Source organism: Protomyctophum parallelum (assembly GCF_964188405.1).
Source record: "Protomyctophum parallelum genome assembly, chromosome: 13".
NCBI classification, from domain to species: Eukaryota; Metazoa; Chordata; class Actinopteri; order Myctophiformes; family Myctophidae; genus Protomyctophum; species Protomyctophum parallelum.
In genome coordinates this window covers 5418157-5431482 of record NC_139708.1, presented here as the reverse complement: position 1 = coordinate 5431482, position 13326 = coordinate 5418157, and the positions used below count along the sequence as shown (strand labels likewise).

The 13326-nt window shown below is 42.7% G+C and overlaps 3 protein-coding genes across 3 annotated transcripts; all 3 read right to left on the bottom strand.

Moving 5' to 3' along the window:
* Positions 1-3231: 3231 nt before the first annotated feature.
* cldnk (claudin k) lies at positions 3232-3792 on the bottom strand (the record flags this gene model as incomplete). Its single annotated transcript, XM_083780481.1, has 1 exon — positions 3232-3792. One exon carries the CDS (start codon positions 3790-3792, stop codon positions 3232-3234), a length of 561 nt encoding a protein of 186 aa, XP_083636607.1.
* Positions 3793-3889: 97 nt separating this feature from the next.
* btr02 (bloodthirsty-related gene family, member 2) lies at positions 3890-9443 on the bottom strand. Its single transcript, XM_083780480.1, has 8 exons — positions 9363-9443; positions 7782-8051; positions 7568-7642; positions 7219-7466; positions 6336-6598; positions 6157-6183; positions 4758-6059; positions 3890-4100 (listed from the first exon to the last, which is right to left on the bottom strand). Exons 2-7 carry the CDS (start codon positions 8046-8048, stop codon positions 5515-5517), a joined length of 1425 nt encoding a protein of 474 aa, XP_083636606.1. The 5' UTR covers positions 8049-8051; positions 9363-9443; the 3' UTR covers positions 3890-4100; positions 4758-5514.
* A 732-nt stretch (positions 9444-10175) lies between these two features.
* On the bottom strand, positions 10176-11491 carry LOC310868856 (GTPase IMAP family member 6). Its single transcript, XM_083779329.1, has 2 exons — positions 11288-11491; positions 10176-11194 (listed from the first exon to the last, which is right to left on the bottom strand). The coding sequence occupies exons 1-2, from the start codon at positions 11331-11333 to the stop codon at positions 10182-10184; spliced, it is 1059 nt and encodes a 352-aa protein (XP_083635455.1). The 5' UTR covers positions 11334-11491; the 3' UTR covers positions 10176-10181.
* Positions 11492-13326: the final 1835 nt, after the last annotated feature.

The following is a 13326-nucleotide window of genomic DNA, read 5'->3' as shown; positions in this document are numbered from 1 at the left end:
GTTCTATTTCTAAAATAGAATAACACTCCTTATACATTTAAGGGGTAGGCTAAATTGTGTATAAATAATATATTTTATTCAAGAATAGAAAACATATGTCCTGGAATGACTCAATGTTTAATTCAAAATTATTTTCCATAAGATGTTTAGAATTGCTCAATCAATTTAATAATAGGTATACATTAATATGTTTTCATTCAAAACAAGGAGGACATGCATATGAAATAATAAAATGAGTTCAGATTTCCCCTAAACTATTGCCTGTTTTGTGTAGTCGGTTATTATCGGTACAGAATGTGGTATACAAGTAGCACACACACTGACTCCATTGGAAGCTCCTGCAAGATGTCGCTCTGCTTGTTTATTGCCCATAGTGCAGTTTTCATGCTCTATCCGCACACAATGACACAAACTGCCTTACTGTGTTCACAGCATTACTTTATTTCCAACATTGGTATATATAGGCCTACTTAGGTCATACATGAGTCACTACCTGGTACTTGGAACACTAGGGCCCATTGTCATGGTGGTGTTGTAATGCCCAGTACAGTGACATTGTCAGTGCTCTGCCCTCAGCCGTTACAAAAGGACGGTGGCAGAAAAAATGAACGGGAGCCAAGTATGCTGTCACCATTATGGGCTAGCTTATTAGAGTTGATAAATCTACAGTAATACGGTAACATTTCTGATCTTACAGTAAGTTGTACTTGTACAATATCGTGAACCATCCAGACCTCTCAGGTCATCTGGAAAAAGCCTGCTTCCTGTCCCTGTAACCAAAAAAATAGTTTTTAACTTTTTATGCATTATGTACCATTTATCTGGAACAAACAAACTACCAGAAAACATGCAGGACTGCTGACACTCTTATTTATTTTAAAACACAAGTAAAGATCTTTCTGTCTGCTACTGCTACTGAGTTATTGTCTCCACCAGGCCGAAGACATGGGGAGAGAGTATGTTTTGCAATCCGTCTGTCCGTGTGTCTGTCCGTGTGTGTGTGTGTGTCCGTGTGTGTGTGTGTGTGTGTGTGTGTGTGTGTGTGTGTGTGTGTGTGTGTGTGTGTGTGTGTGTGTGTGTGTGTGTGTGTGTGTGTTCGTGCGTGCGTGCGTGTGTGTGTGTGTCCGTTACCAGCTAATCTCCGGCACCGTTGGCCTGATCCATGCCAAACTTTGCAAACACACTACCTAGATGCCAACGATGAACCTCTGCCCCAACTTTTCCAGAACGGTATGTTATAGCGCCACCAGGAGGCCGAATTTTGTAAAACACATTTTTTGCTATTACTCCTCCAGACAAATCGTTACACAGTATCTCTATAGTCATGTGCTCAAGGCGGATCTGTCCGATATTTCATATTCCATCCTAATTGGCTAACATTGTCTTTCGTTGGCTTTTCAAAATCTTTCACGCACTTTCCTACTAGGCTGAGGAATATATCCCACCCTTTTCACATTGGCCTGTTATAGAGCCACCAAAAGATGGATTTTTGCCAAACACATTTTTCTTACAATATGCCTCAAATCATCCAATTACCATCAAAGGCATAATAACAAATGGCACCCTTTTCACATTGGCCTATTATAGCGCCACCAGGAGGCCACAACCTGACCTGCCCTGGTGGAGACCTGTGCCCAGAGGGGCACTTTTCCTAGTTTTTCTTTTTTCTCTATCAGCACTGTGACTCTATCTACATTTTTACTTATTTTGTTTCATGCATCCAAATGTAATTTTATAAATTTTCAATTGTGTTTCCCTTTGCTTGATGTTCTGTGTAAAACACATTGAATTGCCTTTTTTAAGATTAGTTTTTTTTACCTTTCTGCCTTTATTGATAATTACAAGACGGACAGGAAAGAGGGAGGGAGAGCAGGGACAGGGGAGAGCCATCAGACATACAGCAAAGGCCACCATGAACACACGCTGTCATGGGCCAGAGTGCCTATATATGTGGCATGTGCCTGGACAACTATAGGCCAGCGGGCACGCCTGGACCACTGGGCCATGGGGCGCCACTTGAATTGCCGTGTTGTTGAAATGTGCTATACAAATAAAACTGCCGTGCTCCTTGCCTTGTCTATATGGGCAACTAGAATAGTACAAACCATTGAAATTATGAAATCCAATAATCATTATATATGGCTGATGATATGTGTTAATAATGTCCTCATAATCAATAGAACAAAGTTATTATGAATTAGCTGGATTTTTTAATATATATATATATATATAAATAGGGATCATGGACAGCCATTTAAATCAAAGAAATGTAGCACAAGACGCTGAGAGATCTCAACAATGTCTCATGAATAAAGATATGCTCCATAGTGAGCTAAGATCATCCCACATCACATGCTTACACAAAGACACACAGACTCACACTTTGTATTTCATTTTTCTGTATTTCAAAGGATCTTATAGTTATAGTATAATATTGTCTTCCATTGTCGGAAGAGTGTCATGGTTGTGTGTTTGGTTTATTGCTCTGGCTCCATCTGTAAGTCTTTGTAATCTTGGGACAACGATTAACATTATAATTTGTATTATTACTATTGCTATTTCTTCATTACTGGATGTCTGGATCGTGGAGAATAATCGGACGAAAGACAATTCACGCACATAATTTCTCTCTTTCTCTCACACGCTTTCTCTCTCTCTCTCTCGCACGCACACACGCACAAACACACACACACACACACACACACACACACACACACACACACACACACCACACACAGACAGACACTTGTCAACAGTATGGCACCACAGACAAACGTAAACACATCCCTATTGTTCTATTGTTCTGCCCCAATCAACACAGCACTACTCATTATTGTTCACATGAATGAGAAACACATGCAATGCAACAAACCATTCAATAAAACATGTGCTGTAGAAACTGCTTTTAAAAGAAGACCTACTGTTTATAAGACACACATAATACACACGATTTTCTCCTTCGGAGGAATTGGAAGGCTGAAGACTTTATTGTATTTTACACTGACAAACAGAGCAAACAAGGTTATCGGAGGACATGCATATGAAATAATAAAACAAGTTCAGATTTCCCCAAATAGCCTCCTGCAGCTTTCCAAGGAAAATGGCAAAATGGCAACATTAAATATCAAATAATTAAAAAGAGGAATATTGAGAGAGGGAGAGAAAGGCTTTTCATTTTTCACTGGTCAGGGTGGATTTGTGGGTCTGGGGTATTCAAAAAAAATTGCGCAATCAGACGTAACCTTTGACCTGTGAGGCAGCCCTACGCGGACTGCTGTCTCCACTGCTGAAGGTGGGAGAGCCAGGCATGCCAGGAGGACTCGATCCAGCGTAGAGCAGGGACCCCCCTATAAGGATCAAGGCAGAGGCCACCCAGCCGACGTAGAGGGCCGGGCCCAGCTCACGCTTATGTGGCGCTGCTACGTGTGGGTCATAGAAGTCCCTGATGATGGCATGGGCAGTCCAGCAAATGGGCACAAGGTACAGGAAGCCTGCGATGGCGAAGATGGCACCAGAGATGCGAGCGATACGGGCCTTTAGGCTGTTCACACCAATGCACTTGGTGCACTTGACTCCTACGACACCCAGAGCCAAAGACAGGCCACACATCAACATGGAGAGCACCGTTAGACCCCGGGCAGCTTGCATGTCACTGGGCAAGGCCAGCATGCTGTCGTACACCTTACACTGGATCTGACCTGTGCTCTGCACGATGCAAGTCATCCAAAGGCCCTCCCAGATGATCTGAGCCACCACTATGTTGTTACCAATGAAGGCAGTGACTCGCCACATGGGCATGGCACACACTATTGCCCCACCAACCCAGCCTATGATGCACAGGATAAGGCCCATCAACTGCATGCCTGTGGTTGCCATGGCAAAAGGTGTAGTCTGGATCAATTAGCTTCGTCTTGGCTATATGAAATCTGTCTCTCTCCTTGCCGCACCAAGGCCCGACTATAGTCCAGAGAAGAGTCGTGATTAGGTCACTAGGGCACTCTATACGGCTGGAAATGTGTGGTAGACTCTGGTCCACTGGACCCCCTGTGATAGGGTCAGAGAGCTGCTGAGGTCAGCTTGGGGCAGACGAGGGCTGGTACCTGAAACAGAAAAACGGAAAGCAATGGTTAGACTCAAGCTCTTGAGTACATTTTGTCCACTACTACAAGTAGTGCTGCACAGCAGTGCACACCATAGTAATAGCAAAAAATATCAATGACTCTTAACAGGATTACTACTTGATACAATTAACATAACACGAGTAAGATTTCAAAAGATCATGGAGCATATATTTATCAGAACTATTTGGAAAACAAGCTGGGAGGGCCATGGTGAGTGGATTCCAGTGAAGAGCAAAGAGAATGGCTTCCTTTGACACACAGCTGTGGGTGTCAAGCTACGCCTGGCCGGGTGAGTGGATAATCTCAGAAAAACATGAGGAGATTCTGAACACAAGCAGCTTTCATGGAGACTCGTAGAGTGGGCCAGGACGACCTGTCTCAGTCTTTTACTAATACTGTGAATCAACTCATCTCTTTATAGCACATCAATTCATTTTTGCTTGTATAGCACATTTAGCATTGGGTTAAAACTGTAAGCATATAGATTCAATGCTGGAAGAGGGAATACATATTTACATATGATGACACATTTGTGTTCTTGGCTTTGAAATAACTAAAACAAAGTTCTACTCTGTCATTTTCCCCCCAAAGTTGACTACTAGATGTTGGTACGGTATGAGACAGCTTGAGATTTACCTCGAATTAAGCGTTCTGGAGTCAAACGCCTTCCCTTGGTGATGGTCCAGAGTCTGCTCTTAGTCTTCCAGTCCTATGGTCCAGTAAGTTTGTTGTGAGTGCCTGGAGCAGGTTGATGGTGATGGCCCTGAGAGGATCTTCGCTCAAGAGGGTCAGGTGAACTGAAGCAGAGAGGTGCTGATCGGCTTCGACACACCAGGACTGGACTGAGAGAGGGGGCTGTCCTCCGAGATGCCAGCACAAGACTGTGTGGTGCGGTGGGCAGAAGCACGCGCTTCTGTGCGCGCCCGAGTCAGTGTGTGAATGCGTGAATGTGTCCGAGTGTGTCTTCCAGTGCCTGGTGTGTGAGCACAATGCCCCGCTGTTCTGCTGTGCCCTCCATCCCCGCTCCTCTGCAACCTCTGTCCCACCCATACCCTGCACCCCACCATCCATCCAACCCAACAACCCATTCTCTCCTCTTTTTCATCTCGGGCCCTCTTGTTCCATGATGTGAGCCTTTTCTCTCTCTCTGTTTCATCTCGCCTTCTCTCTCCTGTACTGCCATTTTGTGGGTTCACGTTGAAGGGAGTCCATGTGCTTTATGTTGCTCCTTACCTTTGTGCTCATGTTCATGAAAGAGAGGTTGAAAATAGTTATGTAATGTTCTGGAGTGGAATGGGTCAGTGGTGGGCCATTCTTCATTGTTATTATCTTAATAAATAGCATGATTGAAGCTGAATAAAATAAAAATAAAGTCTGAAGATTTCCTAAAAGTTCAGATGCTGCAGCAACTGGAGATAATCTTTAAGGGGGCAGTATTTTTGCCACTGTACAGGCGCCCAGGACTGAAGAAAGGATGGAGTCTGTCACTAAAGGTATCCGTGAAGGTGTGGATGTGGACCCCAGTGTCTACGCAGTAGAAGGACACGTGGCCCGCTCTGTAATCCAAAAACACGCCAATCTTGGTGGGCTTCTGTCCCAAAGCCAGTGGGGTGACGGGCAACGTGTTGGCCGCGTACTGGCCTCCAGGCTTCAGGCTCACTGTCCAGTAGCCGTTGGCCGGGCAAACGGTGAACTTGCCCTTCCTGTTCACAGACTGTCTGACCACGCCGAGACTCCACTCTATCTTCTCCCCCACCTCCACCTCCCAGTAATATCTCCCGCCGCTGAAGCTCTCCTTGCCCAGGGTGTTAGCCACACGGTCGAACCTCTTGGGATTTTCGGGCACCTCCTGGAGCTTGTCTGTGTGTCTCACCTCCTTTCTGTCATCTGAGACACACAGGGCAGGGTGGGCCGTCTTAGGACTCAGGTTAATGTCCACTGAGACAGAAAGACAGACAGAGGGAAGTCAAGCAACTGTTATCAGGTAATAAAATATAACAAAACTTTGATTCGTGTCCCTGCACCCAATGCTTACCTGAGTATTTTTCGATTCGCTTTAGTTCTGCAAACGAAATCATTGAAATCTTAGTGAGATATAGGAACAATATAGTAGAAGCTGGGTTACACAGCCAACGAGAAGCACAATCATTTATGGTAAAAGACATGAGTTGAGTGAGATATCATATATGGGCCATGCAAAAATAATTCACTAACCTGATTTGCAGAGCCTGTTCACCTCCCCCCTTATCGTATCCATTTCCTCCGAAAGGGCTCGTCTGGTGAGCCCAAGACAAGGATCAGCTTCTATGGTAACCTTGGACCAATCCTTCATATTGGAGGGGCATATGTTGGAACCCTGTGTTGTGTAATATACAAGCAGGATATTACTTTGAGTGTAGCAATTTACAGTGGTGGAAAAAGTACTCAAATTTTTTAGGTATGCTATAGCCCCTCCTATAAACAGGTTTAACGTTTGTCTTTAGTTCAATGTTTGTTTTGTAAACGCCATTGACAATGAAGGGAAAAATGCAACTCATTACGTCATATTGTCTCTTTATTGTTAATGGCGTTTAATGTTTGTGTTGGCACCGTTTGTTTTACATCTTACATCACCTAATCAACATGAGTTTTAATATTTTTACTTAAGTAATATCAATACTGAAATGTAGAAGTAACTCTGTTACAAGTAAAAGTCTGGAATTCAAAATGTATTTGAGTAAAGGTAATGGTATATACATTTACTTAAAGTATCAAAAGTAGAAAGAATTATGCAGAAGGTCCCATTTCACGAGTTTTCAAATGCATACAAAATGTGAAATGTATAATTATGTAACTATACGGTTTTCAAATAATTGTAGTGTAGAAAAAGTACAATATTTGCCTCTGAGATGTATTGGCGTAGAACTACAAGTATTGGAAATTGGAAATACTAGTCCAGTAAAGTGAAAGTACCTCAAAATTGCACTTAATACAGTACTTGAGTAAATTGACTTAGTTACTTTCCACCAGTGCACTTTTTGTCTATCACAACCATGACTCCCCAAATGCTGCTGCAAGGTGCTCAACCTTTTCAAGGTGCTCAACCTTTTCAAGGTGCTCAACCTTTTTCTCCTCGTCTCCTTCATCGTCGTGTAGCTCAGAGTCAGACACAGATTCCTTGTTCTCGCTCCTCCTCAGTTCCATGATCTCCTTTTTGAGCTCCCTCACAAACTTCTCTACTCTCTTCTCTTCCTCTCTCTGCCTGTCCTCGATTGCCACCACGACCGCTTTGTGGCTCTTCTCCATGGCATTCACCAGGGCAGAAAACACTCTCTGGCTCTCACGCACCTCTCGGTGACAAGAGGTCTGATTGGACAACATGGTCATCATCATAATATAATAATATATCATAATATTATCAATATGAAATTTAAAAAATGTAGTTAATGACTTAGTTTTGAACGCACCTTTAAGAGCTGTAGAGAGCATTTAATCCTTTCTATTTTCTGTAGTCTCTCTTGAATCAGTTGCTTAACATCTACCTGCGTGCGTGTGTGCGTGTTTGTGTGAAGGAATAAAGCAAGACACAAATGAGCAATGACAGACATATCAGGTTAATGTATGTTATACTATTTTGATAGCTTTATGGAGGAGAAGAAATGGCAGCAAGATTCTAGTTACCATCTCCTCGACAGGTGTTTTCTCTGGTCGAGACTTCCTGAAATTGTCTGTTACATCTGCCAGGATGCGGTTGACACTGAGGCCAGGCCTCTGAGTGAATACTCTCTTGCACTGGGGGCAGTAAGACTGGTGACGGGTCCAATACTGGCAGAGACAAGCGTTGCAAAAGCTGTGTCCACATGGTATGGTCACTGGGCTGATGAAAATGTCCATACACAGATGACACAAGAAGTGCTTCTCTGGGAGGAGGCCTATCGTAGACGCCATACCCTGGAAAGGACAGACAATGCCTTTTACAAACCAGTATTGACAAATAGGACAGAATGTGGCAGTGCTACATTCTGTCTCTGCTCAGCTCCCATAATATCATGAGTAATTCATTATGCAATGCATAGGGAAATAAGTGTATAAAAGTGAAAAGGACTATTATACATTATAAATACTAATATTAAACAACGTATAATAATGTATGCTGTTCAAGATGACTCATCAGTGACATCTCTCTGCTCCTTCAGACAGGAAGGCACATTTTCCCAGTTTGTTACAGAAAGTTATGAATGTCCAATAGAAATATGTCTCGCATACAGTAGCCAGACCTTTCTTCACACTTTGATTAAGCGCTGATTAAAACGATCCCATAGTTGAAAATGCATGTGTTATGAAGCTCAAACCAAATGCTGGCCTAAATTCATACTTAATTCATACTCAAATGTATCTTGTTGAAAGCAAACCTACTGTGAATGTATTTGAAATACCATGGAGGAATGTATATATTAAGAAACAATAATAGTACGGTAAGTATACATTCTTGTAACAGTTTTTGAACAAATATTTGTGAAACAAATGGCCTTTTCTCTTTTTTCAGTTTAGAATAACTGTTTATTTTTGCACTCATAAGCATTTACAGTAGAACACTAGAGCAAAATCAATCAGATCAACAGTTTTCAGTTCAGCACAGTTGAACTTATGCCCTGGGCTGTATAGGGCAGCATTCCACCTCCTGTTACATAATGGTATTACACAAAAGGAATGACATGTACTCTATGTTCACTATGTGTAGTGAAAGTATCGTTCATTTTAATGGCCGTGAAGGGCACGTTTGCCAAATATTAACCCTCTAACAATGTAGTTGTACCACGTCCACAGTTCAGTGCTGTTTTATTTATCAAATATCGAAATGGATAGAATTATGTTTGGTTGGTAAGAGGAAGTTGGAGAGAAAGATGACGCTGAGTGACTGACTGTGTTCAGGATGTAAAGTATGCGGCAGAACAGGTAGTCACAACACAAAGGATCTTTGAGGTTTTACTGCTAATGAATTCTTTTGAATAATTCTCACAAGACATGATACCTTTTTCTTTACTTCAAATACAATGAAAATATGTAAATTTCAACAACAATGTGGTGAACATAAAGATTCTAAAATATTTCTAAACAACAGTGTAATAGTTTTTTTTGTTTCAGTTTCGTCATGGTTTAATCATTATCAAGACAGAACACAAGTAGGCTATAGTTTTTTAAAAGAGAATTACAAACTACTGATAAAATAAGCTTGTAAGAGGATGACAAAGTTTACCTTACCTATACCAGCTGTCCAGATATAAGTCTCTGTTTCTGGATAATTCAGACAGTACAATGGACTATGGCAGGTGTATACTTAGGCGTGTGTTGTTTGGGAAAGGGGCAGTACTTTAAACAATGGCATCTAGGTTAAGACTCCACCCCGCAAAGCATTATGTACACAGCTAGTGACCACTGTCGGGGGAGGTCAATCAGTGCAATACAAAACTAAAGAGAGATTGAGAGATTTACAGAACTATAGTAACCATTGCTAAACAATCTAGTTCAAATCTGCATGTGAATTTAAAATGATCTAAGGCTGAATAAAGTTACACATTTTCTAAATCCAGTTTTTAATCTGACCAGAACATGTAAGAAACCACAGCAACATACCAAAAGTGCATGATAAATTAACAACAACTTTTAACACTTTGTTAAAAACAGGCAGGTTGCGCACATCCAGTCCCTTTCTGGTGCTGGACAATAGGTAGTTGCAATGTAAAAGAGAGAAGTCGGCACACAGCTCTGCTCCACAGTTAAATTTAATTTAAAACAAGGGCATTGATTTAACAAACACAACAATTTCACAAATACGGACAAGAAAACAGGGCAGTTCTCGTCGGCCACGTGACGTGACCCACGACCATATAGGGGAGGCTGTCATTGTCATTGATCTTTTCACCTGATGAAGGCCAACCATGGCCGAAACTACACCTGTGTTCTTTAAATCAATGCCAGTGTTTTAAAATAAATTAAACACTGTGGAGCAGAGCTGTGTGCAGACTTAACACTTTGTTCCCACATAAGAGAATACATGAAATGCAACACCGTTTATTGTAATCACGTTTGTTTAGAGAAGTTTGAGAAGAAGCGATTAATGAAGATGGAGTTGAAGTTGAGCCTGGCAGGAGGCGCAACTCTGTCATCCATGTGTTTTATGGCCACCTGGGCTGCACCTCCCGCTGCACCCCCCACAGCACCACCTATTATCCCATACAGAACCATGATCCCCGCGCCGCCCACAGCCCCGACTAGGACGCCCATGCCAACCCCAGCACAAAAGCCCATTCCCAGCCCTCTGGCCCGGGAGACTCTGAGCCAGTTGTTGTCCACTTCTGCCCGGGCTCTGATCTCCTCCCCAACGGCAATGTTGTAGGCTTCTTTCTGCCTGTTCAAGCCCTCCCTGTTGTACTGTTTCTCCAGCTCGTTCCACACCTTCTCTGTCTCTAGCTCCTTCTCTTGTCTAAGTTTCTTCTCCTCTTTCTTTACACTGTCCTCCGCCGTACGGAAGCTCCTATTGGAGAAGTGGTCGCCCCCCAAAGACTTCACCATCTGCTCGAGCTTCTGCAGAAGCTCCCGGCTCCGGCTGCGATCCCTGCAGTTCTTGTTGAAGACGTGGTAGCGTCCCCCAAACATATCTATTAGTTCCATCACCTTGTCATTCAGTTTGACTCTATCCGGGTTTCCTCCGTAAGCCAAGAGGACCATGCAATGACAGATACATTTATCTCCAAAGCGTCTCATCACAAGCTTTGGGGTCCACATGTCATTTGGGGAGATCTTCTCCAGGTCAAATGCAATGAGCAGGGCGTGAGGACCGGGGATGCTCAAACACATGGACCTCTTCAATTCCATTGTCTTCTTGGCTTGGCATATGTCTTTTTCATAGATGTTCAGTCCATTGATCACAGCCACTCGTCGCCCAGCCAACTCTCCAGTGAACTTTGTTGCACATGGAATGCTGGTGGTGTCTTTAGAAAACAGATGCCTACCAAGTATTGCATTGGTACATAGAAACTGAGATGATCCACTGCTGCCGACCACCATAAGCCTCAGTTCAGGTTCTGTGAAAACTATAACAAAAACAGGTGAATACACAAATAATGAATGAAATTAAAATAGTGTGTATGTCAAAAGTATTCCTAACTGGTACAAACAAAACTCACCTTTCTTTCTTTTATCCATTTGGCAGGTTTGCACTGACACTTTCATTCACTTGTTGCAAAGCTGTTGCATGCAAATGTTCAATCAATGGCTTTAAATACCTACCCTCGCCCCTCTCTTTCAACCTCTCTCTCTCTCCCTCTCCCTCTCCCTCTCCCTCTCTCTCTCTCTCTCTCTCTCTCTCCCTCTCCCTCTCCCTCTCCCTCTCCCTCTCTCCCTCTCCCTCTCCCTCTCTCTCTCTCTCTCTCTCTCTCTCTGATTGGGTACCAGATTTTAAATTTGGTGGAAAATATCCCGAGGGCATGAGGCTGGCAGAGAGCACATGCTCATTTATTGATTAGTTTAGTTTATAAAAAAGAAAAAAGAAAATCAAGCACTCATTATGCAATAAATGATTATATAATGTATGGAAGGTGTTATAAAATGTTAGAATTATTACAACCAAATGTGATTGATAAAATTAGCAACTCAGCAATGTCTCTATATATAGAGAGTAAATAAAAGAACATAAAGGTTTTTATTTTATTTTATTTACAGTAACCATATGATTTATATAACCAGAACAATGTTTTGCCTGTAATCAGGGAAGTCAATATCTAATTATCCTAGTCAGTTTGATCTTTGGACATATGATAATATTTTCAAAGATAGCTGTGTCCCCCAGTGAACTCCAGCCAGTAGTGCTCTTATAGAAAATATATAGGCAACCGCCAAACAAGGTTTACCTTTAGAGAGATTAGATAGCCTATAGCTCTTTGGATTTGATCATCTTTATGTCTTTGTATCATGTGATTTTCTTTCCTTCATTATATGATAACACAGTGATAGGGTTGGCGTAAAGCCATTGGACCTTCTCTTTACAAAAAAGTTGAATAGCTCCTGCCTTACTATGCTATTGTTGTCTCCACCAGGCCGAAGGCATGTGGGGAGAGTATGTTTTGCACTCCGTCCGTCCGCGTGTCTGTCCGTGTGTGTGTCCGTGTGTCCGTGTGTGTGTCCGTGTGTCCGTGTGTGTGTCCGTGAACAGCTAATCTCGGCCACCGTTAACCCGGTCGATGCCATATTTTGCACACACACTCCCTGGATGCCAACGATGAACCTCTGCCCCAAACTTTCCAGAACAGCCTGTTATAGCGCCACCAGGAGGCCACTTTGTGCAAAACAAGTTTTTGCACAGTACACATACAGATTTTGTCCAAACATCACGCAAATTGGTACACAGTCTCTCTAGAGCCATTCAACGAAAAGGGTCTTTCAGATTTATCAGACTCCATCCTGATTGGTTAAGATTGGCTTCCAAAGTTCACAGGAGTGCTCAGTTTCAAACAAAATGCTGCAAATCATGAACACATCGCGTGATTTCCGTGAAATTGTGCACCCACATTCCCACTAGGCCGAGGACGAAATGCCACATGAACAATTTCAACTCAGCCTCAAGGTGGCGCTATAACTGGCCGAAAAGTGTTTTTACCTCTAACTGCACGGATCTGTGGATAACCTGGTGGAGACCTGTGCCCGGAAGGGCACTTTTTCTAGTTTTCATTTAGTTTCCATCAGTGAAAAAAAGTCAACGAAAAATGTTCGTTATAGTATTAGTCGACGAAATCAACAATGCCTAATTTAACATAACAAATATGATGGATTCCGCATGAACTTCCTGGCTGGTTGCAAAATCATATCTATAAAGTACAACTAAATCATGTGGATTATTTATTGTCTCCACCAGCCGAAGGCATGGGGAGAGTATGTTTTGCACTCCGTCCGTCCGTCCGTGTGTCCGTGTGTCCGTGACCAGCTAATCTCAGCCACCGTTAACCTGGTCGATGCCAAATTTTGCACACACACTCCCTGGATGCCAACCATGAACCTCTGCCCCAAACTTTCCAGAACGGCCTGTTATAGCGCCACCAGGAGGCCGCTTTGTGCAAAACAGGTTTTTGCACAGCACACCTACAGATTTTGTCCAAACATCACGCAAATTGGTACACAGTCTCTCTAGAGCCATTCAACCAAATATTTCTCACACTCCATCCTGATTGGT

What these genes read in the sequence shown, in the direction of transcription:
- btr02 (XM_083780480.1), bottom strand. Translation starts at nt 8,048, where the DNA reads ATGGCGTCTACGATAGGCCTCCTCCCAGAGAAGCACTTCTTGTGTCAT. An exon ending in GCTCTCTACAGCTCTTAAAG is followed by an intron (nt 7,467 to 7,567) that starts GTGCGTTCAAAA and finishes TTGTCCAATCAG; the next exon opens with ACCTCTTGTCACCGAGAGGT. An exon ending in GCGAATCGAAAAATACTCAG is followed by an intron (nt 6,060 to 6,156) that starts GTAAGCATTGGG and finishes TTTCTGTCTCAG; the next exon opens with TGGACATTAACCTGAGTCCT.
- LOC310868856 (XM_083779329.1), bottom strand. Translation starts at nt 11,333, where the DNA reads ATGAAAGTGTCAGTGCAAACCTGCCAAATGGATAAAAGAAAGAAAG. An exon ending in AATGGATAAAAGAAAGAAAG is followed by an intron (nt 11,195 to 11,287) that starts GTGAGTTTTGTT and finishes TTTTTGTTATAG; the next exon opens with TTTTCACAGAACCTGAACTG.